General features: G+C 38.3%; 1 protein-coding gene across 1 annotated transcript in view; it reads right to left on the bottom strand.

Annotated features, from left to right (window-relative positions):
• Positions 1-1,510: 1,510 nt before the first annotated feature.
• The window catches only part of INSR (insulin receptor), an 81,882-nt gene continuing 59,548 nt past the window's right edge, over positions 1,511-23,844 (bottom strand). The window contains exons 11-21 of the mRNA XM_026698857.2: positions 12,538-12,815; positions 12,274-12,416; positions 11,717-11,876; positions 11,331-11,430; positions 10,830-10,897; positions 9,233-9,462; positions 7,367-7,477; positions 7,095-7,254; positions 6,150-6,279; positions 5,777-5,911; positions 1,511-5,216 (exon numbers count right to left, since the gene is read on the bottom strand). Coding sequence (XP_026554642.1) covers positions 4,862-5,216; positions 5,777-5,911; positions 6,150-6,279; positions 7,095-7,254; positions 7,367-7,477; positions 9,233-9,462; positions 10,830-10,897; positions 11,331-11,430; positions 11,717-11,876; positions 12,274-12,416; positions 12,538-12,815 — 1,870 coding nt within the window. The 3' untranslated portion in view covers positions 1,511-4,861. The remainder of the gene's footprint in view (positions 5,217-5,776; positions 5,912-6,149; positions 6,280-7,094; positions 7,255-7,366; positions 7,478-9,232; positions 9,463-10,829; positions 10,898-11,330; positions 11,431-11,716; positions 11,877-12,273; positions 12,417-12,537; positions 12,816-23,844) is intronic.

Below are 23,844 nucleotides of genomic sequence, written 5' to 3'. Positions count from 1 at the left end.
AATGTAACCAGAACTGCCAGTAATATAATGCCTTTATTAGAAGGCACAGTGAAGTGAAAAAGCTTCCAAATTTCCAGAATTATTTAAGAAAAAAGAAAAACCAAATACTTGAAGAATGCAATTGCAGAAAAGCCCTAGATTCAAGTTCTGTTCAAAAGCACCTCACTGTTGTTGTTTTGCACTAGCCATAAAATACCACCATCTCATCTATGGCCCAAAACATGTTTTTGTCTCTCACTTCCTTTTTTTTGCTTAATCTTCCTTTAAGAACAGTTCTGGATTTCAACTATTGTTTTCTAACAAGTTAGTTATGAAATCAAATTCAAAACCACATTTATGTGGCACTTACCCAGAATATCTGCCCCATGGCTTCTCCTCTTTGAAAATCTCCCTGTGCCACTTATTTCTCCTCGGGCATTCAAAATAAACTTGGTGGCAAAAGCCAGTCCACACACTCACTGCAGAAGAGCTTTAAACACAACACTTCCTTTTTCTTGGGCAACATCTGCCGTCTTACTCTCCTCCCAAGATTGATTCATTCACTTCTCACAAGTCACCTTTCGCACTAATTTTGTGGCTGGATGCTATTATGAGTTTGGACACCAACATGAGCAGAGGTGGAGTTCATCAGGTTCTGACCAGTTCTGGAGATCCGGTAGTGGAAATTTTGAGTAGTTCAGAGAACCTGCAAATACCACCTCTGACTGGCCCCACCCCCATCTATTCTCTGCTGATCGGCTGGGTCTCCTTTTGTTGTCCTGCGCAGGAGAGCGGAGCTGGAAAGCAGGTTAGTCGGGTGGGGAGGAAATGGGGATTTTTCAGTATCCTTCCCCTGGGGTGGGGTGGGAATAGAGATGTTACAGTATCCTTCCCCTGCCATGCCCATCAAGCCACACCCACCAAACCGGTAGTAAATTTTTTTGAATCCCACCACCGAACATTAGTGTAAGCATCACGTTTTTAGTCACCTTTATCTTATGCGATACTCATCTTAAGGGCAAGGAAATAAATTAACAACAAAAAAACTGGCATGACATTGAAATGAAAAACAGAGTGTTTTATTGGTCTAAAAATCCATACTCCCTGGATCAGATTTCAAGAGCAAAACAATTGCCAAGGGATCCTTTTTAACTAAACAAACCAAAGTAGCAACATTCCCATCTCTAGCCAAGAAAACCACAAAGAACCCAAAATCATGTGGTAACAAGACCCCCCAAAAGAATTTTAAAAAAAATCAAATATAACTAGCCTCACCTTTGTTTAAGGCCATCTTTAAAAAAACGCAAAGACAAGGAAATGGGTGGAAGGGGGGCGGTGGTGGATGTGGAGAATGCTGGCCAGCTTTCAAATCCTGACAACATAATCAAATGTAAAGGAACTTCTGTGAAAATGTCTTTAGGGGTCAAACACTTTGCATCTCCAGATAGAAATGGCTGTAAATTCCACACAAGCCTTTTCTACTCGTAAAGAATGGATGCCAGTGAACAAAAAAGACAAAAGGAGCTCTCTGTTAGATATATCCTTGGATAATTTATTCAGAATTTATTTTTAATATAAACAGTTAATTGTTTAATATTTTACACACAGCAAATTTTTACTTTTATATTCAAAGATACTCTCTGTACATATCACTGCTCGACTCTTATATGAAAGCACTGAAAAAATAAATCAAGTGAGTATATTCTCTATTTTTTTTTTCAAAACCATGGCACATGTTGATCCTTTATTTTAAAACAAGAGGCTTTTTTATATATAAAAACCCAACAATCAAAAACTGTGTTCTGTGATCATATACACACATGAACTGGGAAGAAGTTGATGGGCTTCTAAGGCAAACTTTCTGCTATGCCTACAAGAAGAGCAGAAATCCTCTTTGGGATGGTCAGATCTGCTCAAGCTCTCCTCCCTCAAAGACTCAAAGCACTGGCACGTCCATGTTCTCAATCACAGGGATGCTAGTTCAGACTTCTCCATGTAAGGATATCCAGTTGGACGATATAAAATTATCTAGAAATGCTTGTTTTAGGATTTTAAGACAACTCATTAGTTTTAATTTCTCATCTCCCCCTAGCCCCCAAAATCAATAAAGCAATTATGTAGGTGAGATGATCACTCTCAAATGTTGGGTGAACATTGTTTTGCTTCCAAAAAAATAAATAAATCTAGAAGCACTTCAGGATGAAAGAGGGAAGTGAAAAAGAGAAAATCCCTGGAGACCATCCTTCTTCTTTCATGCCAACTAATTGGAGAAACAGATGGGCTAAAATAAGAAGAGCTACACACCAGCTCTGCTAGCCTGCAAGGCTTAATTGTAAAACACTGACAAGTTCAAGAGTTTAAGGTTTAAACAGATTTGAAACCCAAACTCCTAAAATTTGCTTTTTTTTTTTTAATAATGATAACACAATCCTTTTGTTGTTTAATTTTTCATAAAAATTCACATTATAAGGAAAAAAAATTAAAAGCTTATGTAAAACACAGGAAAACTAAGATAAAGAAAGCTTCTGGTGAGGTCCTTTTTCAGCAGATGAACAGATTCATCTTGCACTGAAGAGCACTTGAAATGTGAAGTTGGAACTTCAGAGATATACATGATTAAGACAGAACCCACATACTTATGGGGCAGACTGGGGGAAGGTATGGGCAGGCAACAAAAAGGTTAAAGTGCACTGGAGATTGGGGAGACACCATTTGAAAACTAAATTCAGAAGCTTCTTCTGAACTTCATAACCTCAAGAGAAGTACTTCCGAACACATACTCTATACCGATGGGGACTGAAATACATAATATTCACTGATGGAGAAACAAACGAAGATAGCATTGGCACACATGTAAAAAGATTATATCCTTTCTAATTGGTAAACTTTAAAAATATGCCATCTTTCTCTGCTTCCCTTTTTAAATTCATCTTCTAGCAGTCTTTGGGCCTACAGGATTTTAAAAGATAAATTTTCAACAGACTATAGTACAGACCCTCCAAGCTCCATATCCATAAGTAATAGTTGAGCATCAATTGTTTTGGGACCAACAAGGCTGCCTTTCCTTGGAGGTTACCAACTGGGGCACTGGTTAACCACTGATGGAACAAAATGCTGGAACAGATAACACTTCGGAAAATCCTATTTTCTTCCACACAGTTCTTCCACAGAAGTTTGAGTGCAGGTCTGAGGAAGGTGCCTGCGTTGCTTCTGTTCATTTTACACAAAGGTGTGCAAGTAAATTGGGGGGCGGATAGTGTGCCACTGGATATTTACTCTCTGGCCCCATCATACACTGTGCTTATTAAACAGAAATGGCAGGAGAAACCCAAGGGGAAAACCACAACCACTGACTCACAGGCTGCGTGTGGATGTTCCAGAGTTCAATTTACATGATCACTTTGCTCCATGTAAGCAGAAGGAGCTGGTTTTGATTCTTTTTTCTCTCCCTTAGCTAGAATGTTTTCTAGTTGAGAGATTACGTAGCTCTTCCCTGGTCCAGACACATACTGAAACAACCCCCACAAATTGGGAAGGGGAAGAGTAACAGAAATCAGTAAAAGGTAGCCAGGCTCCATGTAACTTTCAGAGCTGAGAGACCTCCGGTAAGAGCTGCTAAGGCTTGATTTCACTGTTGGTGTCCAACTGTTTCAGAATTTGCGTAACGGGGGTGGGGTATTTTGAAAAATTAATATGCACTTGCCACTCTATCATATGAATATTAAAGTACAGGTTTGTGCACTATATCTCCTAGCACTTAACTTGCCAGAATCAGCTTACACACTTAAGGCCCCTTAAAGACCAAACAAGCAAGCTCCTCCTCTTTTCCCCTTGATAGGGCAAAAGCTAAACAAATAAACAAACAAACAAGATCGAGGAAGGTGTCAATAATTTATACGGTGGATCACTATCTATGATTTAAATATGTCACAACAAACATATACACTTAATGCTAACCAGAGCTCTAGAGTCATGAGGCAGGTCGGTAAGAAGAAGGGGAGAGAATTTGGCTTGTTTTGCCTTGTTTAGTCTTGTAATGTCTCACAAAATCCTAAACAGAATATTGGCTACCACTTTGGCTACCTCGTTTTGCTGAATGGCAGAGGAGATGCAACCCCCCCAAAGAGTTCTTTAGTATAAAAATAATGTATTCAAAATTCATTCGTGTCAGAGGAATTTGGGCCAGGCAGGAAGGACAGGGACACCCTCTCACCTCTGTGGTTAGATAAAACTTATGTACAAAAGGACTTATCCATTTTCACCTCTACCTCCATACGCACACACATACACATTCAGGGCACACATACTAGTTAGTTAATCCATTAAGGAGAAAAGCAGCAGCTGTTGGTCAAATCAAAGGAAAAAGACAGACCATATTCCACACACATCCTGAAGATCCTTCAGTCTTTTTTTTTTTTTTAAATGCTAAAAATCACAAAAGAGGCTCTCCAGAGAGGCTGGCAGAAGAGAAGAGCTTCAGGTTCTGCTTGGGAATGATCCAGTCCAAGGCTCCCTTCCCTGCAGTAGTAGAGAGAACCCGTCGTTCCTCTGCGCAGAACAAGGGTAGACCGAAGTTCTCTTTTCTGACGTCACTGTGTAAAATCACTTCCCATCTCAAAATCAAGAGTCGCACAAGGAGATCAGCAGCCACAGAACTGTCCATTTGTTTCACAGATAAAAGTCTGCTGACAGCAAGTGAATTGTTGCACCAAAAAAGAAGAAGAGAACAGAAACACACAAGACACCCTCCCCTATCCCAAATGGTCATTCTGTTTTGATGATTAAAAATCTGAATAGAAAGTGAGTCGGTGTGTCTCAAATGCTGTACCAGCAATACTGCAAGTCCTGAGATTTGTATCATGAGGAAAAGCCAGGGGAGCTATTAGGATGGGCTTGAGTGAGGCATGGAGAGGATACGGCCATTCTTCTTGCCACCATTCATGTGAGTGTAAGGGATGTGCTCCTCATAGTTCCCTTTGAACCCTAGAGAGGGCCCATTATCCCGCCCTAGGATCTCATCCCGCTGAGTGTAAGAGGCTGGGTCAAGAGGGATGCTCTCCATGTTTTCAAAGTCCAGCTCATACTCTTCTGTTTCTGGTGGCTTATTCTCCTCACTATAGAAAAAGGAGACTTCTCGGAAAGTCAGGTGAAGATCATCCTTCAGCATTTCAATGATCTCGATGAAGGAAGGGCGCATCTTGGGATTGTACTGCCAACACATCTGCATGAGGTTGTGGCTGGAATTGCAAACAAACTAGGTTAGGTTTTGTCCCGCAAATTATTTCAGACTCTTGCTTCCAGCCCCAATTAAAAGATAAAAGGTTTCCTCACTGGAGTGGAGGTTTCTTTTTCTCTCTATTGGACAGTCGTGTTACAGAGGAGGAATCCAAACTCATTTGGTCTCTTTAGACTACCAAGAAACCCGATGTAAGCTCTTTCCCACATTGGAATGGAAAAATAACTTAAAAGTACATTTCTTCTTCCGTCCCCTTTACAACTGAAGAAACTAGGGAGGGTTTCTTCTGAGCTACTTGCCCTGCACACATTCCTGCTGTGGGCTAGGTTACCTTTTATCTGTCTGGTTGAGCCCTGTCTCCCAAGATTATTCCTACATACCATTACACAGCCCCTGAAACTATCTGCAGCTATGCATTAGACTTGTATTTCTTTAAGACAGGTGGAATACAGTCCATTGCGTTCCACTATCTTAAGGAAATACAAGTTTAATACACAATCCCTCAGCCTGTGTATTTTTTATTATTTTTTTCAAAAACAGACTTTGACTCTTGATACTTACAGTCTCTCTGCACAGTTTTCTGGCCATTCAAGGCAACCCCCATCCATGACAAACTTGAGGACCTGCTCATTGGAGAGTCCTTGGTAAGGCTGCTCTGCTAAACTGCTGATCTCCCAAAGGACAACGCCAAAAGACCTGCAGGAAATAGGAAGGAAGGAATGCAAGATACTGAAGAGATTCTTCATGCCACCTACCGAACAGCTGAAAGTAAAGCAGCTGAACTCCTCTTGTGCTATCTTGACCGCAGGCAGGTATCAATGCCTCTCTTCTTTTTTCTATTCTAGTTAAAGTCAAGCATCTAGTTCAGAGACAGAGAGGGTAACAATAGGATTAGGATTGGCTGACTGACTTGAAGCAACAGGTATCTACTTACCACACATCGGAATAGGCTGTAAAGACACCATCCTTCAGTGACTCTGGAGCCATCCAGCGCACAGGCAGCAGACCTTTTCCTCCTTTGCGGTAATAGTCTGTCTCATAGATATCTCTGGTCATGCCAAAGTCTGAGGAAAAAAGAATGTTGCACTAAGATATTAATTTGGAAAAAAACTACAGTCTCAAGCAGTAACATTGGAAAGATGTTGAATTCCCATCAAGAATTTTATCAGAGTCATTCCATAAGAACCAATTCTAACATATCATTACTATTGTATTATATTTACTATTATATTATATTTATATTATAATATATTTCATTTTCCTATTTTTTTATCTAGCCATTGATAAAATAAATCCCATATTTTATAATATTCTTTTTCTTCTTGCTGTCTAATTGCTAATGTTAATCTCTGCACATTCCATTATTTTCTTAATCACCTCCTCCTCTGTCGGAATTTTTTCATTTTTTCAATTTTGAGCAAATACAATTCTAGGAATGGATTATAAATATGAATTAGAATCAGTAAGAACTAGGATTTGCTGCAAAAGGATAATGTGGAATTGAAATTAAAAGTCTAATGATGATGTACAGTATAATAATATAACATGATATGGAAAGTTGATTAATACAGTTCGAATGTAAATTTAAATGTAAGAGGAAAAGACTACAGACATTATGCACAAGAAATATATACCAACCGACACACTGTACAATTGAAAGAAGGTTTTATTTGTTGTTTTATGTTTATGTTTGTTAATGTTTGTTGTTAAAAAATAAAAAAAATTAAAAAAAAAGAATTTTATCAGAGACATTAACTGCCAGTTGCCCTGGAACTGTTTATTAATTCACCGATTCATTAATCCTACCTCATCTAATTAGCCACCAAAAATGGATCAATTGTTTCCATAAGAGCCTGAGCATTCTGGAAAGTGACCATACCTCCGATTTTGACTGTGAAATCTTCAGCCACCATACAGTTTCGCGCTGCCAAATCTCTATGGACGAATTTCTTGGCATTCAGATAAGCCATGCCATCAGCAATCTCAGCAGCCATCTGAATCATCTCTTGGAGAGTTGGAGGCGGCCGGCCAGGATTATTCTGAAAGCCGAGCCAAAACTATTTTTAGCCGTTGGGATACAAACCCGATCTCCTTTTCATCTTTCCCATTTCCTCATTTCTGTACACAAATACAGTCGTGCCAAACTCTTACCTCTGCATCTGGCCGTAAAGACCTCAAATAGCTTTTCAGGTCTCCATGTGCCATCAGCTCCATAACTACTAGTGTTGGTTGCCCTTTTGATACTACTCCTAAGAGACGAACCTAATGAGAGAAGTAAGAAGAAAGGCCAGTTTTAAGACACACTTAGTGAGTTGCATTAGATTCCAATGGGATTCTAGGACAATTCAAGGTGCTGGTTTTTACCTATAAATAATTTCATAGCACAGGTCATTTGTGGGACTACCTATTTCCATTATTATTTCTGCTTGTGGCACACTGTCTGTCAGGGTAGGCATACTCTAGATTTCTTATGTTAAACCATGTCATCTAAAAGGAACCAGAAATGGCTTCTCTGTCATTGTGTCTGCCCTATGAAACAGCCCTATTTCCAGAAATTTAGATGTGCCTCACTGGCCACTGATGGCCTCTTGCAACATGATAAAGATCTAGTTCTTCATCTGGATGCTGGGCCAGGCTGCTGAATAAGCCTGTCTTAGTGCTGTGGTTGCTTCTGTTTTTCTTAGTCACCAAGGCATGATAATTGTTTAGCTGGCCAAAGTCATGTTATGAGTGGGCCGTAACAACAGAAGAATAAAGAAGAGGAGGAGGAGAAGATATAATGTTCCAAGAGTAAAAGAGAATATTGTAATGTTTTTCAAAACCAAAGAGGACTTTTGTTATTGTTGAAGAAAACAAACCCATTGGTGCTTTCTAAGTTGGCATTGTTGCAATTCTCCAAAGTTCAAAGCATTCTGGAGTGTTTCCTTCCTTGCTGTGGTTTCAAATAATTTCACCAAGAACCTTCTCAACACAAAAGGTAAAGGTTTCCCCAGCCCAGTTATTTCCATCTGTGGTGCTCATCTTTGTTTCTTAGCTGAAGAAGCCAGCATTGTCTGAAGATATTTCTGTGGTCATGTGACCAGCATGACTATATGGCAAGGTGCATGGAATGCTGTTACCTTCCCACCAAAGTGGAACATGTTTATCCACTTGTATTTACATGTTTTCAAACTTTTAGGCCGGCAGGAACAGAAGCTCACCCTGTTGCATGGCGAGCTGTCAGGCTCAGTATCTTTAACTGCTGATCCAACACACCCTCCATCACAAAATATATGTTTTATCCAGGGGTGGAATTCAATTTTTTTAACAACCGGCTCTGTGGGTGTGGCTTAGTTGGTGGGCGTGGCTTCATGGTCATGTTGGCTTCATGGCTGAATGTGGCCAACTCAATATCACTCACATCGAGGCATGCATCTCCTCACCTGGCCTCTCATGACTGTGGGGATGCTGCAACAGTCATAAGTGTGAGAAATGGTCATAAGTCATTTTTTTCAGTGCCATTGTAACTTTGAATGGTCACTCCACACAAGCAAAGTACCAGCAAAGGAAGGGAAAAAAAAAAACTCCAGAAAAGTTCCTGAGACAGGAAGTCTAGTCCTGCCAAGAATGTAATAAAGGTTAACGGAGATGCAGTTTCTGTAAGCAACACCAGAATGTTTCCTTCCTGCCTTCCTTACAGGATTAGGCCAGGAATTTTTTCTAACAACCGTTTTTTTGAACTGCTTAGAATGTTAACAACCGGTTCTAGCAAATAGGTGCGAACTAGTAGAATTCCACCCCTGGTTTTATCCTATAACTATTGCAGTTCCAAAGAAATTTCTTATTCTAATGAAAACCTCATTGCATCATCTATGTCCTCATAGTTCTTACTGAGAAAAGGCTAAAAATAAAAATAAAAACCAAGAAGTTATGATAAAGATGCAAAGACTTCTTCTCAGTGCAAGCTGAATAAGATAGGCCTTCCTCCCCCAAACCATAAACATGTGCCAGAAAGTAGCAGCAGTGTTCCCCTCTTACCACGTGGTGGCAGCTGAAACCTTTCATCACAGATGCCTCGTTGAGGAACTCAATACGCTCACGCAGGCTGGCAGATTCGTTAACCGTTTTGACTGCTACTCGTGTCTCTGCCTCGCCTTTCACAATATCTTTGGCAATTCCCTCATACACCATGCCAAAGGAGCCTTGTCCCAGCTCTTGCAGGAGGGCAATTTTCTCCCGTGGGACCTCCCATTCATCAGGGATGTAAACTGTAGTTTATGGGTAGAGAGGGAAGAGGAGAAAGGATCAATCAACCCAAAACTGGCTGATCTCAAATCCAGATAAGAAGGTAGATCGAAATCCCACATTTGAAGCTAGGCCCAAACCTCTTCCAAACTAAAACAGTTTTCTATTAAGGCAGGATTTTCCCATGGTAAGTTACAATTATTTTTCTCACATTCCTACAGAAGGTTGAACAACCCAAAACAGAACTGTAATTGTCCTGTAAAAGTGTCATTACAACTAAGACTTCCAGACAGGTAAATTTTACAGGAACTGAAGGGTATTAATTTTTCCTTCCTTTCTCCTATAATTTAATTATTTTTATTTACATATATATTTAGTTTTTAATTCCTTTATTATTATTTTTGATAACTCAAAGCTGCTAATATATCTAATATTGTAATATCTAATATTCCTTCCTCCTCCTATTTTCCCCTCAAAACAACAACCTTGTGTGAAATGAGCTGGGCTGAGAGAATGGCTCAAAGTCACCCAGCTGGTTTTTCACACCTAAGGTGGGATTACAACTCAAAAATCTCCTGGTTTCTGGTCACTTTTTCAGTACAAAAAAGGTAAAGTTCTGTGTTCCCTTTACACAGCAACTTCCATTTACTTGGAAGGCAGTATGTACTTCCTAGCCAAATTTCCTTCTGTGGTGACTTTATAAGCCCTTAAAACTGGAGTGTATCTCAGGAAATCCATCCCTGAGTCCTTTCACCGTGAAAACTTTCTCATCCTACTTTGGTTACCTTACCTTCCCCTCTTTTATATCTTTGGTTCATGGCTTCCTTCTCTGACCCATTAATCATTTTTTCACAAGGCAGAATCAGAGTTGGAAAGGACTTGTAGGCTATTGAGACCTTTCCAACCAACCAAGTCCTTCCCTTCACGTAAGCGTTTACCAAGCCAAGTATCCCCCATCTTACAACTGACTATTGGATTTCTTTTTTTTTTTAGGTACAATAAAGAATTTTGCATTTGTCCCTCTTAATTTTTACTGTTATTTTCAGCACATTTCTTCAAGCAATCCAGCCATTTTGAATTTTGTTGCTGTCTTTTACTAAAAAAATATATCCCAGCAGTTTTATTCCATATGCAAATTTGGATGAGAAATTTTCAGCTCTTCATCCACATTTTGGAAACTACCAGCCATAGGACCAAATCTGTGGGACTCCACGGGACACCTTACTTCCTATTTTTTAAAGTAAATAGTGAAGAACAAGAAGTGTTGTCTCAAATTATCTTACGCTCCCACTTATGGAGAACAACAACTTTTTAAAAATGTTGAAACATTTGGTCACAACCTCTGAGGAAAAAAATTAAAATCAACAGACAAAATCAAACTGCCTCTCACCATCACTGGCACTGAGATACTCTGGATTAGAAGACGCATAGAGTGGTCCTGTTGGTCCTTCTGTTTGCCTGAAAAGAGGAGTGAAGTAAGACCAAGCACCATTTATCATGAAACTTTTGCTATTGGCAAAGTAGCTGTTCACAGTAGTATAGGGATTAGAAAAAAAAACCCAATAATTATATTTAAAACAGAAGGGTACCACACCAGTCATAGGAAAAATTCCAAAACCCATAGATTAATAATTTTTACAATCCAAATGAAATTTAATAGTTTGGAATGATAGGCCTAACACAGGAAGGGAGGTAGAGTTTTCTACATAGTAAAGAAGAATGTATACAAGAAATCAAACAATTATTACTGATGAGGGAGAAGAAGCTATTCGTGCATGCATGTTTTCCTGTCAGCAGCAACTAAGCGTGAATTAAATTTAACTAAGTCTGTTATGGATAGTTGATTGTATCTCAATGCATTGTTAACGGGCAATATTTTGAAAAAACTTACCTTTTTTTGATAAAGACATAAGCTCCTCCAATAAACATGATTAAAAAGACAGCGGAAATGATTGGAACAATGATGGCTATAAGATTGGTGGGAGCATTCACTAGAGTTAAAAAAAAAAAGATATATAGTACAACGTAAGACAGGATTTTTGACTTTCCTCCCAATCTGTGTTTCACAACATCCAGTACAACTATTTCTGAAGATTAGCCTGATGTCAGAGATAATAGTTCCTGGTGGCCATCTTCTCTCACAGGATAGGGCATGAGAAGGCACTATGCACTGGGGGCAGGGATGAGACCCCAGCCATTTCTTCATGCTTCTGATACCTCCCCCACCCAACAAATAATTAGAAACTCAGAGCGCCAAGAAATATTGATAATTCTTACAATAATCAGAAATGTAAAAGTAGATGGGTTCTGTCCATGACCCATTCCCAGCCAAGGAAGTAGCTCGGATGCGCACACTGAAGTTTCCAGGCTGCAGCCCTTTCAGCTTGTAGCCCTGCTCACTGGAGAACTGTCGACGAGACACACAATGGCGTTGTTCCTAAAGGATAGAGGGGAGATAACTGGGTGTTCTGTTGCCCAAGAGAGGTGCCATGTGAACTAAAGAAGAGTTACATGTGTGGAATGTGTTCAGGGAGTCCCAACAAAGAAACTGTGGTCAGTCGTGTAATGCAGGATGAATGAGTATTGATGTGCAGCACTACTCATCCCACAACAGAGTTCTAATTTCTCAGGGCTGGGGTCAGGTACAGTCAGAACTAAGAAACGACTAGGCATGCTCTTTCTCTCTTATACACATACACAGAGAGAAAGAGTGCTGTTTCACGAGGAAAAGTCTATTAAACTCCAATCACCCTTCTTCCTAAAATGTTATACAAAAGCATGGGGGGAAAGCAGACAGCACCCGAGGAAAGAAGAGTAAAGGGATGAAGGTTCACCTCTGAGTCTCCAAGGCGTCCATAGTTTATTTCATAGAGGATGATCAGGCCATTTGGCTCCTTCGGCTCCTGCCACTTTAAGTGGACTGCATTCTTGTCTATTAACACATGAGTCACCGGTCCAACGATGTCATCTGCTTTCACTAATAGATAAAGAACCAGAAGGGGGAAAAAACCAATCAGTGCAAATTAGCAAGCCTGCTTCGTGCTTTGTCTTGTAAACATGCTGATTAGATAGGACCCAATTGGGAAAGGCTTTCTCACCTTCTGGCATGGTCCTGGCGCTGACATAGGCTGCAACGCTGCATACTGTTAAAGCTTCACGGTTACAGGCTTGGATCTCAATCCGGTACCCTGTGAAGTGTTGCAAGTTGGATATGACTACGGACTCCTTGAAAACCATCATCTGAAAAGGCTTCGGTTCCTCTGGGACCTCCGGTGTTGTCGTGGACATGTTTAGCAAGCCCAGCATGGTTGGAGCCACCATGGTGCTATTAGCAACTCTCCCAAGATCTCGTCGCCTCCTTGATCCTTCTGCTGGCCTACAGAATGTATCACATTTGAAAAGTTAACAGAAGATACAGGGCAGAATCTTTGTTCAGAAGATCCCAGGGTTAAATCTTAGTATCTCCAGCTAAAAGGATAACTTAGTTGAGAAGTTTCTGTTTCTTTGGAGAGCCACTACTAATAGGAATAGACAGCAGATAATGATCCAGACAATGGGTGGTAGAAGACTGATAAAAGCAGGCTCAGTGCCTAAATGCATGTTCTGCAAAAATAATACACTTGCACCTTGGAATCACGATTGAAAAGCTTCTTTTTTATCAGGGCTGTTGAGTCTTGTCTTCCCAGAAATAAGTTTCACATTAGTTCTGTGTATTCTTGGACAGATATAAGGAAAAAATGACTGTGGGCAACTTCTACAGCTATTATTCTTTGCAAAAATTGCATGTACATTCAATTCTCTAAAGAGCCATGGTGATGCAAGTGGTTTAGTTTAGTTTACCTTATTGTCATTGCACCTCGTACAATGAAATTAAATACCATCTTCAGTGTACATTATGACTAAGAAAATAAACACAAACACACATCCTTCACATTGTATACATTGAATTGAAAACCCCTGATATTGTATTAATATTGCACTTACAGTAGAATTCAATAGAGTTACTGCCCTTAGAATGCAGTATTGTAGGCTAACTCTGCTCACTGCCAGAGTTTGATTCTGATGGACTCCAGGTTAGCTTAGCCTTCCATCCTTCCGAGGTCAGTAAAACTGGGACCCAGATTGTTGGAGGCAATATATTGGCTCTGTAAACTGCTTAGGGGGGGGTGTAAAAGCACTATGAAGCAGTATATAAGTCTAAATGCTGTTGCTAGCACTACATATATTACGGATCTTTATGCTATTCCCTTTTGGGGTAAAGGATGTTATGCAAAGGCAGAAAGAGAGTCAGAAATAGTAGTCATATAACCTAAAGGCATGAGATAGGAAAACATACACTAAATCTAGTTTCTGTTAACATTATTCAGTGTATCTTTCCATACTGTTCTATCTTGCAAGTTATCCTTGTTTCGACCACATTATTAAGTGAACCTGCCTTCCCCATTGATTTTGCTTGTCAGAAGGTCGCAAAAGGTAATCATGTGACCCCAAGACACTGCAACCATCATAAATATGAGTCAGTTGCTAAGTGGTTGAATTTTAATCATGTGATCAGGGGGATGCAGCAATGGTTGCAAGTGTGAAAAACAGTCATGTCACTTTTCCAATGCTGTTGCTTTTCCAATGCTCTTGTTGAATGGTTGCTAAAAAACCTGTTACAAGTCGAGGATTACCTATACACTGAAGATGTTTTGATGTTTTTCTGACACACAACTCTCACTCCCATGTAACAGAAAATAAGCAGAAAACCATCTTTAGATACAGCCATTTTTGCTTCTTTCAACATTCACGTTTCACAATGGACCACATATTGTGCATTATTTTTCTACCAGTATTTCCCCATCTTCATAGCTTTTTTATCCAATTCCTCATCTTTAGCAAATAGAATCAAGGTTTACAAAGGGATATTTGTGCTCCAGTTTTCAGCCATTTATACATAATGTGCAATTATTCAATGCATATTTCCCATCAAACTTAACTACCTTGATCTTTAATACTTAACTTTTCAGATCCATGCTCCTTATTGGATTGTACAATCTGTCTAATATTTGCCGTAAAGCATTTGAGCTAAGTCACTGCAGAGCACATCACCTGCATACAAAGTACCCTACCACCATCACATGCATTCCTTATATCTTCATTATTATATTGAACAACCTGTTCCCTGCTCAGTATTGAACTGTACATGAAGCATTCTATTTCCTTCCTTGCATGCTGGATTTCCAATATATACCATTCTTATCATTCAGCAACCAACCTTCATTTTGCACAAAGCATTTCTTAATTCAACTGAATTTATTCTGTTGTACACTTCTCTAAAGCAACAAACATACATTTTATTGTGTGTTAAACATTAAAACATTCCTGAATGATCTACAAACAAGCAAAGATCTATGTTGTACTCCTCCTGCCTGGCATAAAGCTACAACCACATTTTCCAAATGTTGTTCGTCAACACCTCTCATTCCCTTTCAGTCAGAAATCTGTCAAAATACTTTTTCACACAACAAATTAACTTTTCCTGTAGTTACTGTATTCATTCTTGCTACCTTTTCCTTTACATAGGGAAACAGTATCAACTTTCTTCCAACAGTTAAGAACAAATGCAGGCTTCACCCACACATTGGACAAATGAATAGTCAATCTAGAAGCAAATCAAATTCATATTTTAACATTACCACTATTTTACCACTATTTTATATACTTGCAGATTTGCTAAGAATTTTGGGTACTAAAAGGCACCCCAACATTGGATTCAGTTTATCCTCATATGGGTTCATCTGCAAGTATATATAATGGTACCTTGGTATTCAACTGCTTTGAAACTCAGAGAATTTGGTACTCAATGCATTTTTACCCAAAAATATTTGTTCCTGTATTGATTTGTTTGGTACTCAATGCACAAGCTAGAACTTGTTGATGTCGGCTACTGCCTTGTGACTCATTACGTTATTCCTTATGGGGAAATTGTGTTGCATTTCCATTTCATCCAAAATAAATGCATCACTATTATTTTTTAAATTGTTTCATTGGTTTTGCTGGAGGAAAATTGCTTAACTTCTTTGTCTATTTGCAAAACAGCTTATTTCCATGAAAATTGCTCTATGGTTTCTCTTCTTGTTTTATCCTTTACAATTCTTGCTTTGGCTGTGTTCTTTGCAACTGTTTCTCTATGTACATGATGAGATATTATTTCTTCCTTCCCTATTTTTGCAGCAATCTTTTATATGCACAGTTTTTTCTCATTCACAGCCTTTTTCACTTCTTCATTTCACTAATCATCCTTAGTGAAACACTAACAGTGCTGCAGTATGGTGTAATAAAATTACATTTAACTGTTCCAAGCAACTTCCGTATCTTCTTTATGACAATTTTTCAGTCATTGTAATAATTTAGAACAATGCATAACTTCTCATGTCTAGTTTTTTTATTATCATTATTGAAACATAACATGCGACATCACTGACCTCTGGACTCCTATTTTCATGTACACCTATAGCAACCTATATGATACCAAGCTATATATTCTAACAGACAATTAGCCTTTTCATTTATAATTAAATCTATCCCTTCATTTCATGGCATGCAATCTGGTCACCTTCTGGAAGCTTCTTGAAATGGAGTGTTACACTGAGAGCATTTGGAGCTTGATGCCTTTTGATAGATTTGTCTATTTTATTCTATCAGTTTTATTTTATAAAATTTTAATGGTTATTTTTCTTTCAAATTGCAAGCTAATAAAATTCTGTGTACAATTGTGGTGGGATATAAATATGATATATTCAATAAACAAGCAAGTAAATATTAATTAACCATACTTGACAAGATTGTACCAGTTTTTAATTGGACAGTTTATTCATGACTTAGGTCAACCAAGATTTTTATATAATGGATTTTAATAAGGTAGAGAAGATGCAGACCAAGCTAATCAGCCTTAATGTACTCATGCCACTGGTTAGTTTATGGTCAACATACTGTAAGCACAACTTAAATCCTAATTTTGCCCCAAGCATGATCACACAATTCTAGATTCATCACTGGAGGCTTTCAAGAAGAAATTGGACTGTTATTTGTCAGAAATGGTATAGGGCTTCTTGCTTGGGCGGGGAGAGGGGTTTGGACTAGATGACCTACAAGGTCCCTTCCAACTCTGTTAATCTGTTACCACACATCCCAAGGCCTGCTGATGATCTCCAATTATTCATCTTCCTATTTTATATATAGATAAGATTATATTAAAGGTTGGTGTCTAATCCAGAAACCACTGTCAGGCACAAGCAACCAGAATCATTTGTGAATAGCCTCAGGCTGTAACTTTGTTTTCCCTTCTATGTTACAAGAATCTTACCAGACTGCTTGCCTTCCCTTGGGAATAACCAGATAAGGCTTCATACATTTTGGGGGAGATCATACTTATGTGGTTTGTGACTGTGCAACAATTTCAAGCTAAGCCCTTTCTTGACCTCTTCCTCCAGTCTAGCTGGCAATTCTCCAACATCTACCTTGCAAATCAACACACTGTTGTCAATCTCTCTAATTCAGAGATGCATGCAAGGTATGCATAGGTTATCTAAACCTATGCCCTATTAGGTTCAGATGCCTTAGATCAAGGGTCTTCAAACTTGGCAAGTTTAAGACTTGTGGACTTCAACTCCCAGAATTCTTGAGCTAACATGACTGGAGGAGGAATTCTGGGAGTTGAAGTCCACAAGTCTTAAAGCTGTCAACTTTGAAGACCCCTGCCTTAGATAAATATATAAACTCCCTGTAATTTATATTCAGGGTACTATGATGATAATTTATTTTCAATCCTTTTCCTAATGACAAAAAACAGCCCAAATTCTCTGTTCTGGCTCTTGGAGATAAATTATAGAGGATTTCAATTTATTAAAATCAAGAATCTTCTTAGATCAAACAACTCCCAAGATATACTTGTTGAATATACTTGAGTATATTTCCTTTTAGTCTACTGTATAGAGTTCTATTAATATAGACCATGGATATGTTATATGTATGATGGTGTATTTATGAATCCTGTTATGTTCTTTCCTGACATGCAAATGGTGCAAAGAGATTGCTGCAAATCTTCCATATCAAATGGCTGCTCTGTGTTGAGAACATTTGACTCACTTAATATGGTTACCAGTCAGTATCAGCAATACTGGACTACACAGATCAAAGATTTGACTCATGATATGACAGCTTTTTGTGCTGGGAAGTACAACTGTTCCCTGAGGATACTGGAGAATTTTCCCCTGATAACAGATAATCAGAGTTGGAAGGGACCTTGTAGGTCATCTAGTCCAACCTCCCACCCAAGCGGGAGACCCTACACCATTTCTGACAATTGGCAGTCCAATCTCTTCTTGAAAGTCTCAAGTGATAGCGTTCGCACAACTTCTGAGGGCAAGCTGTTCCTTTGGTTGATTGTTCTCACTGTCAGAAAGTTTCTCCTTATTTCCAGGTTAAATCTCTCCTTGTTCAGTTGCCATCCATTATTTCTTGTCTGGCCTACAGGCACTTTAGAAAATAGCTGGACCCCTTCCTCTCTGTGGCAGTCCCTCAAATATTGGAAGACTGCTATCATGTCTCCCCTGGTCCTTCTCTTCACTAGACTAGCCATGCACAGTTCCTGTAACCCTTCTTCGTAAGTTTTAGTCTCCAGTCCCCTAATCATCCTGGTTGCTCTTCTCTGCATTTTTTCTAGAGTCTCAACATCTTTTTTATAATGTGGTGAACAAAACTGGAAGCTGTACTCTAGGCATAGTCTTACTAAGGCTTTATAGAGTGGTATTAGTACCTCCCTTATCTTGATTGTATCCCTCTGTTAATACAAGTTAGGATTGCATTAGTTTTTTTGGCTGCTGCTGCACACTGCTGGCTCATATTTAGCTGGTTGTCCACTAAGACTCCAAGATCCCTCTCACGGTTACTGCTATTGAGTCTGGTTGCGGCCAGTCTGTATGTGTACTTTTGTTTTTTCTTGCCTAAGTGTAGGACTTTACTTTTCTGTACACTGAATTTCATTTTGTTAAGATACAGCCCAGTGTTCTAGTCTGTCAAGATCCATCTGGATCTTGAGCCTATCTTCTTGGGTGTTAGCTATTCCTGCCAGCTTAATATCATCTGCAAATTTGGTAAGTTCCCCTTCTATTCCCTCATCTAAGTCGTTAATGAAGATATTGAAGAGTACTGGAACTTGGTGGCACCCCACTGCTTACTTCCCTCCATGTAGACTTAGACCCATTTAGGATTACTCACTGAGTATGGTTTGTCAGCCCGTTGCAAGTCCATCTAGTGGTGGTGTTATCTATTCCACATTTTTCTAGCTTACTAAAAAGTAGGTTGTGGTCTACTTTGTCAAATGCACTGGATGTTGCTCTTTCTTTTCCTCTTCCTAGTCCTTCTCCCCCAACCCCTTTATTTCTTCTCCCTTTTTTTATTTCTTCTCTCCTTTTTAGCCTTCTTGGAGGCTAAATCATAGAGGGCTTCCTTTACCATAATCTTCTAACCCATTTTCCTGTCTTGTGTCACATTCCAGGTGAACTGTTCATTAACTACTAGTAGTTTTCCGTTCAACTGAGATGGCATTTTCTTGAATTTTTAACAACACTTTACTGGCAAGGTCCCAGCTTGCATCAATGTCAATTTTTTAAATCTGATGGCAGCATCTGACACCCTTGGCCATCTGACACTGTTGTTTAAATTACACAGGGTTACAGTATTTGGCATTATTGGTGGTGCACCTGATTGTGCTGAATCTTTTTTGGTCTGTTTTGCCACCTCGCACTACAGATTTAAATCTTGGGAATACAGGGAATGCTTTTCAGGAATCAATCTTGAATACGTTTCCAGTATCATTATTATGCTAATGTCCAATTTATTGGTCTTTTGTAGAACTTGATGACAATGCACGTTCAATTGCAACAGACCATCTTATAGGCATTTCTCTTTTGGATGTCCATCTAGTACCTCAACTAGAATATGGAGATTGTTATGTTTCAATCTGATCATCCTTCCCTTTCTCTATTAAGTCTTCCCTCTCATTTGTCTCCTCTGCTCACTGTCTTCTGACTGCACTAATGTATTTATTCTACAGATAGATTACTAATGTTCACATGTTGAATATTTGTAAGATACAGTGAGTTCTTTTAGAGCAGTGTTATTGCTATGTCCTTAGTTGTCCCACTTCCAGAGTATTGTAATAAGATTCCTTGGTAGTTGATCACAATTTCTGTCTCTATTGCCATATCAGTCCAGAACAATGACATTTAGGTTATTCCTTTTTTATTATTATTTATTCATATATATTAAGGATTTTACATAAAATACAAAAAGCAAATCTAAAGAAAAAGAAATGCAAGAAAAGAAAAAAGAGAAAGGAAAAAACAAAAGTTACGAAATATAATAACTTCCAACCTTCTCTTCAACAGATATTAACAAACCTATAATCTCCCTTCCTTGTTCCAGAAATTCCTTCAACCCCTTATTTAATTCTCATCTGTTTCAATCTTTTAAACCCATAAATCATCATTTCATTCTTTTTTCTTCTTTTAGGAAGACGTCCATAAAAACTTTCCAGTCTTTAAAAAAAGCACTTGTTGTTTTCTCCCTGATCAGATTTTCCATTTCAGCTACTTCTGACATTTTTATGATCCATTCCTCCATTGTGGGAATTCCATCTTTGTGCATATAATAATCTTGCTGCCATTATCGTATAAAAAACTAATCTTCCACGGGTCTTTTCCAGTTCACTATTCTTAACTCCCAATAAAAAGGTTATGGTGGTTTTTCTTTGGTCATATTAATCTTTAACATTCTTTCTATCGTTGTATGTATTTGTATCCACAATTTCTTGGCTTTTTTACAAGTGTAAATGGTAAAATATCCGCCTGCGTTTTTCACATTTCCAACTGTGATTTAAACTATCTTTGTACATTTTTGATAATTTCCTAGGTGTCGTGTATCCATGATATATCACTTTATTTAAAAAAAATTCTCCTAAATTATAATACCATGGCCATTCAGGTTGGTCTACATTTTTCACACATCTCAAAACAGCAGAGGGGTGTTGTCACAAGCTATCTAACTGAGCCAGAGACTGGAGCTTTCAAATTACAAATTCCCTGATACCTGCCTACCCTTATGTCTTCCTACAATTGTGTTCATTTTTTAAATAATCGCTTCAGCGGGATCTTTTTTTCAAGTTCTCGTTCCATAGTTGTAGTCTCCAGGTTTTAGACCTTGAAGGAGTTGGCTCAACAACTCAATAATCTGCTCCCTTCCTCCCTTTGCTTTTGTGGAAATTCAACAGATTATAAGCTCTTTACTTGATTAGTAGCTTAGTGAAGGGTCTGACTGTTCGACTCTTATTTAGCTGACACTTCCAGGTAAGCATCTGCTTGAAAACATTGCAGCTGTATATACATCCAGTCCTATCTCAGAACACTGTTTTAAATATATTTTTCTGTTGATAGTATTTTTATTAGGCTCTGAGCAAACTTCATTGCATTGAATTGTAATTATTGTGAAAGTTTTTGATACTATTTCTTGGTAAATGTGTAATAGTAATACATATATGAAATAACAGCAACAATAACATCTGAACCTTTTCCATAAAAGCAATCCAGGTGTAAATGTGTCCTCTTTTTAAATCTATCCCAACAAAGCCTGACACTAACTGGAGGGAGCACAACTTGGGAGAAGACTACATTAGGGCTTATCTAAAGGACTATTTCCTTTTACATATGAATCTGCATATCCCTTGTGTTTTATGGCTAGAGATATTTTTTGCTTCCTGATTGATTACTGCACTTTGAAGTTCCAGGAAAGGCTTGTTTATTTCAATTTAGGTCTAATTTGCCCAGAACTGTTAAACCTATTGTGACATGACTCTAACGTTTTGCAATGATGCAATATTTTGCTGTTGTTTAAATGTTTTTATGCATTTCATTTCTACTATATTGACTGTGGTGACAATGAATGTATTGACACATTCTAATATATTGACTGTGGTGTTTTATTTAAAATGACACTTCCCATAGATATAAAGTTCTATAATAAACTTTTTTTTAAAAGCCTTAATTTTTTTTTAATAAACTTAAAAAAAACCTTTATGGACTGAAAAGTAGAATTATTGTTCTCCTGTTCCATTTTCCAATGAGTCTTTTTTTATCTCTGACATTTCAGATTTGTATCCATTTATTATTTTCCATACATATTGGCTAGTTTGTTCAGTAAAAATAAGTTGGATATCGCTAACAAATGGTACTAACTTTCCTTGATGTTGTGGGTGATACTCTCTATATCTGATGAAGTGGACCATGAATAATTTCTTAATCCTTAAGATGCCATAAAACTCAACTTCCTTAAAACTACACATACCATGTGTTCTTTCCCTCACCTCAGTACACATACATATCATTTCCACCTGCCTGTCAGTTCTATAAAAATGGGATTGACCACTTTGAGGATTAGTAATATAGTAAAATGGGGTGGGAAATTCTAGTCTTCTTTGAGTGAAAATAATTTCTACATCTGCCACAAGAAGCAGTCTGAAGTACTGCTTACCACCTGAGGTGATTAGTTCAGATTTTAATTTGCTCAAAAACATTTTAAAATGTAATTCAGCTGGAAGCAGGTATTTGTGAAATGTCCACAAGACTTCACATATAGATCCAAGCATAAAAACAGTTCTTATTTTTTCTGGAAGTTGGAGATTCTACATTCAGGGTCCATTTCTATCCAATTTACTTATTAGCCATGTAAAAGCAATTATCCTGTTATCCCATATGTACTGTCCTAAACTGTATTCTCCTACACGATAAGCCAGAGTTCATAGATATACTATATCAGAGAGCAAACACATATAAACATCTGTAATATGACAGCTAAAAGATCTTAAAAATGAGATCTACTTTGTTGGCACAGCTATCAAAGAATGTTTCAAGAAGGAAATCTCGGGAAAAAAAATTACTTTCCTCATAGAGTTTTCAAAGAAAATTAGATTGATGAAAATCTTTACTATTGTACCTAATACTAGTCACTGTTTTGGCATGTAATTCCTTCTTATTTGAGGTTTTTACCACTATATATCTATCAAACAAAGACTGTCTTCTTTCAAGATGGTTAGGTGGTCCAAGACTTATAACAGTTTGTTTAGTGACCAAAGTTACAATGACACTGAAAAATTGACTTATGACCATTTTTCACTTACGACCGTGGCAGCATCCCCATCGTCACATGATCAAACTTCAGATGCTTGGCAATTGGTTCATATTTATGACAGTTGCAGCGTCCTGAGATCTTGTGACCAAGTTTTGCAACCTTCTGACGAGCAAAGTCAGTGGGGAAGCCACATTCATTTAACAACCATGTTACTAATTGAACATCTGCAAAGATTCACTTAACTACTGTGGCAAGAAAGGTCATAACATGGGGCAAAACTCAACTTAACAACTGTCTTGTTTAGTAACATACATTTTGGGCTCAATTGTGGTTGTAAGTTGAGGACCACCTGTATGTAAAAATCAGTTTTCCTTTAAGTACAGCTACTGCCCAAGAAATCTCAACAAACAAGCAATGCCAGAACTTCCATAAACTTCATTATCTTTTGCAAGCATCACTAAGGCTCTGACTTAATTGAATGGAGATTCTTGATCTTTGGAGATTCTTGATTCAGCTTGCTTGTTAGGAAGCTTGGACCAAAGTTCCCTTATCTTATAAAAGACCAGCAGCTAGGTTAGATAAAGTAAGACTCACAAACAATTGGAACAGCTTGGCCAACGTTGCATCAATTATCTGAGACACCTTAGAACGGAAGGAAAGTCTCTTTCTATAAGGAATCAATGACACTATTATGCTAATACCAGCAGCTCACTATGTTTCCAGGGCACTCTAGCCAGAACCCACCAAGAACAGAAGATATAGTACAACAAGCTGTTTACAGGTATAGTCCTCAAATTATTGGGACCAGAGTCTCACTCGTGCAATGTAGTCAGTAAGCAAGGTGTCATGTGACTGCTATGCTCAATTACCATAATCCTGTCATTCCTAATTGAGGTTGTTAAGCGACCTCATGGGTACTAAGCAAGAATGCAATGTGCAATGTCTTTGCAACAGCCAGAAATGCTTTCAAGCCATAAGGCACACTTTCCAAGGCTATTGCAACTTCAAATGATCATAAAATAATTGTAGACTCAAAGACTATTCATAGTCCTCTACTTACAACTATAAATGGGACTGGAACTTCCCTCACGAAGCAACACTAACTCAGAAAGCTCAAACTGCCCAAGGAGCTGCTGATACAGTTCTACAGAGGAATTATTGAATCTATCATCTGTACCTCTGTAACTGTCTGGTTTGGTTCTGCAACCCAACAGGACAGACACACACTTTAGAGAGTA

This window comes from Pseudonaja textilis, chromosome 1 (assembly GCF_049901715.1).
Source record: "Pseudonaja textilis isolate UNSWEBS1 chromosome 1, rPseTex1.2, whole genome shotgun sequence".
NCBI lineage: Eukaryota > Metazoa > Chordata > Lepidosauria > Squamata > Elapidae > Pseudonaja > Pseudonaja textilis.
Note: the sequence above shows the minus strand (reverse complement) of the source record. Positions and strands in the feature narration are given on the sequence as shown.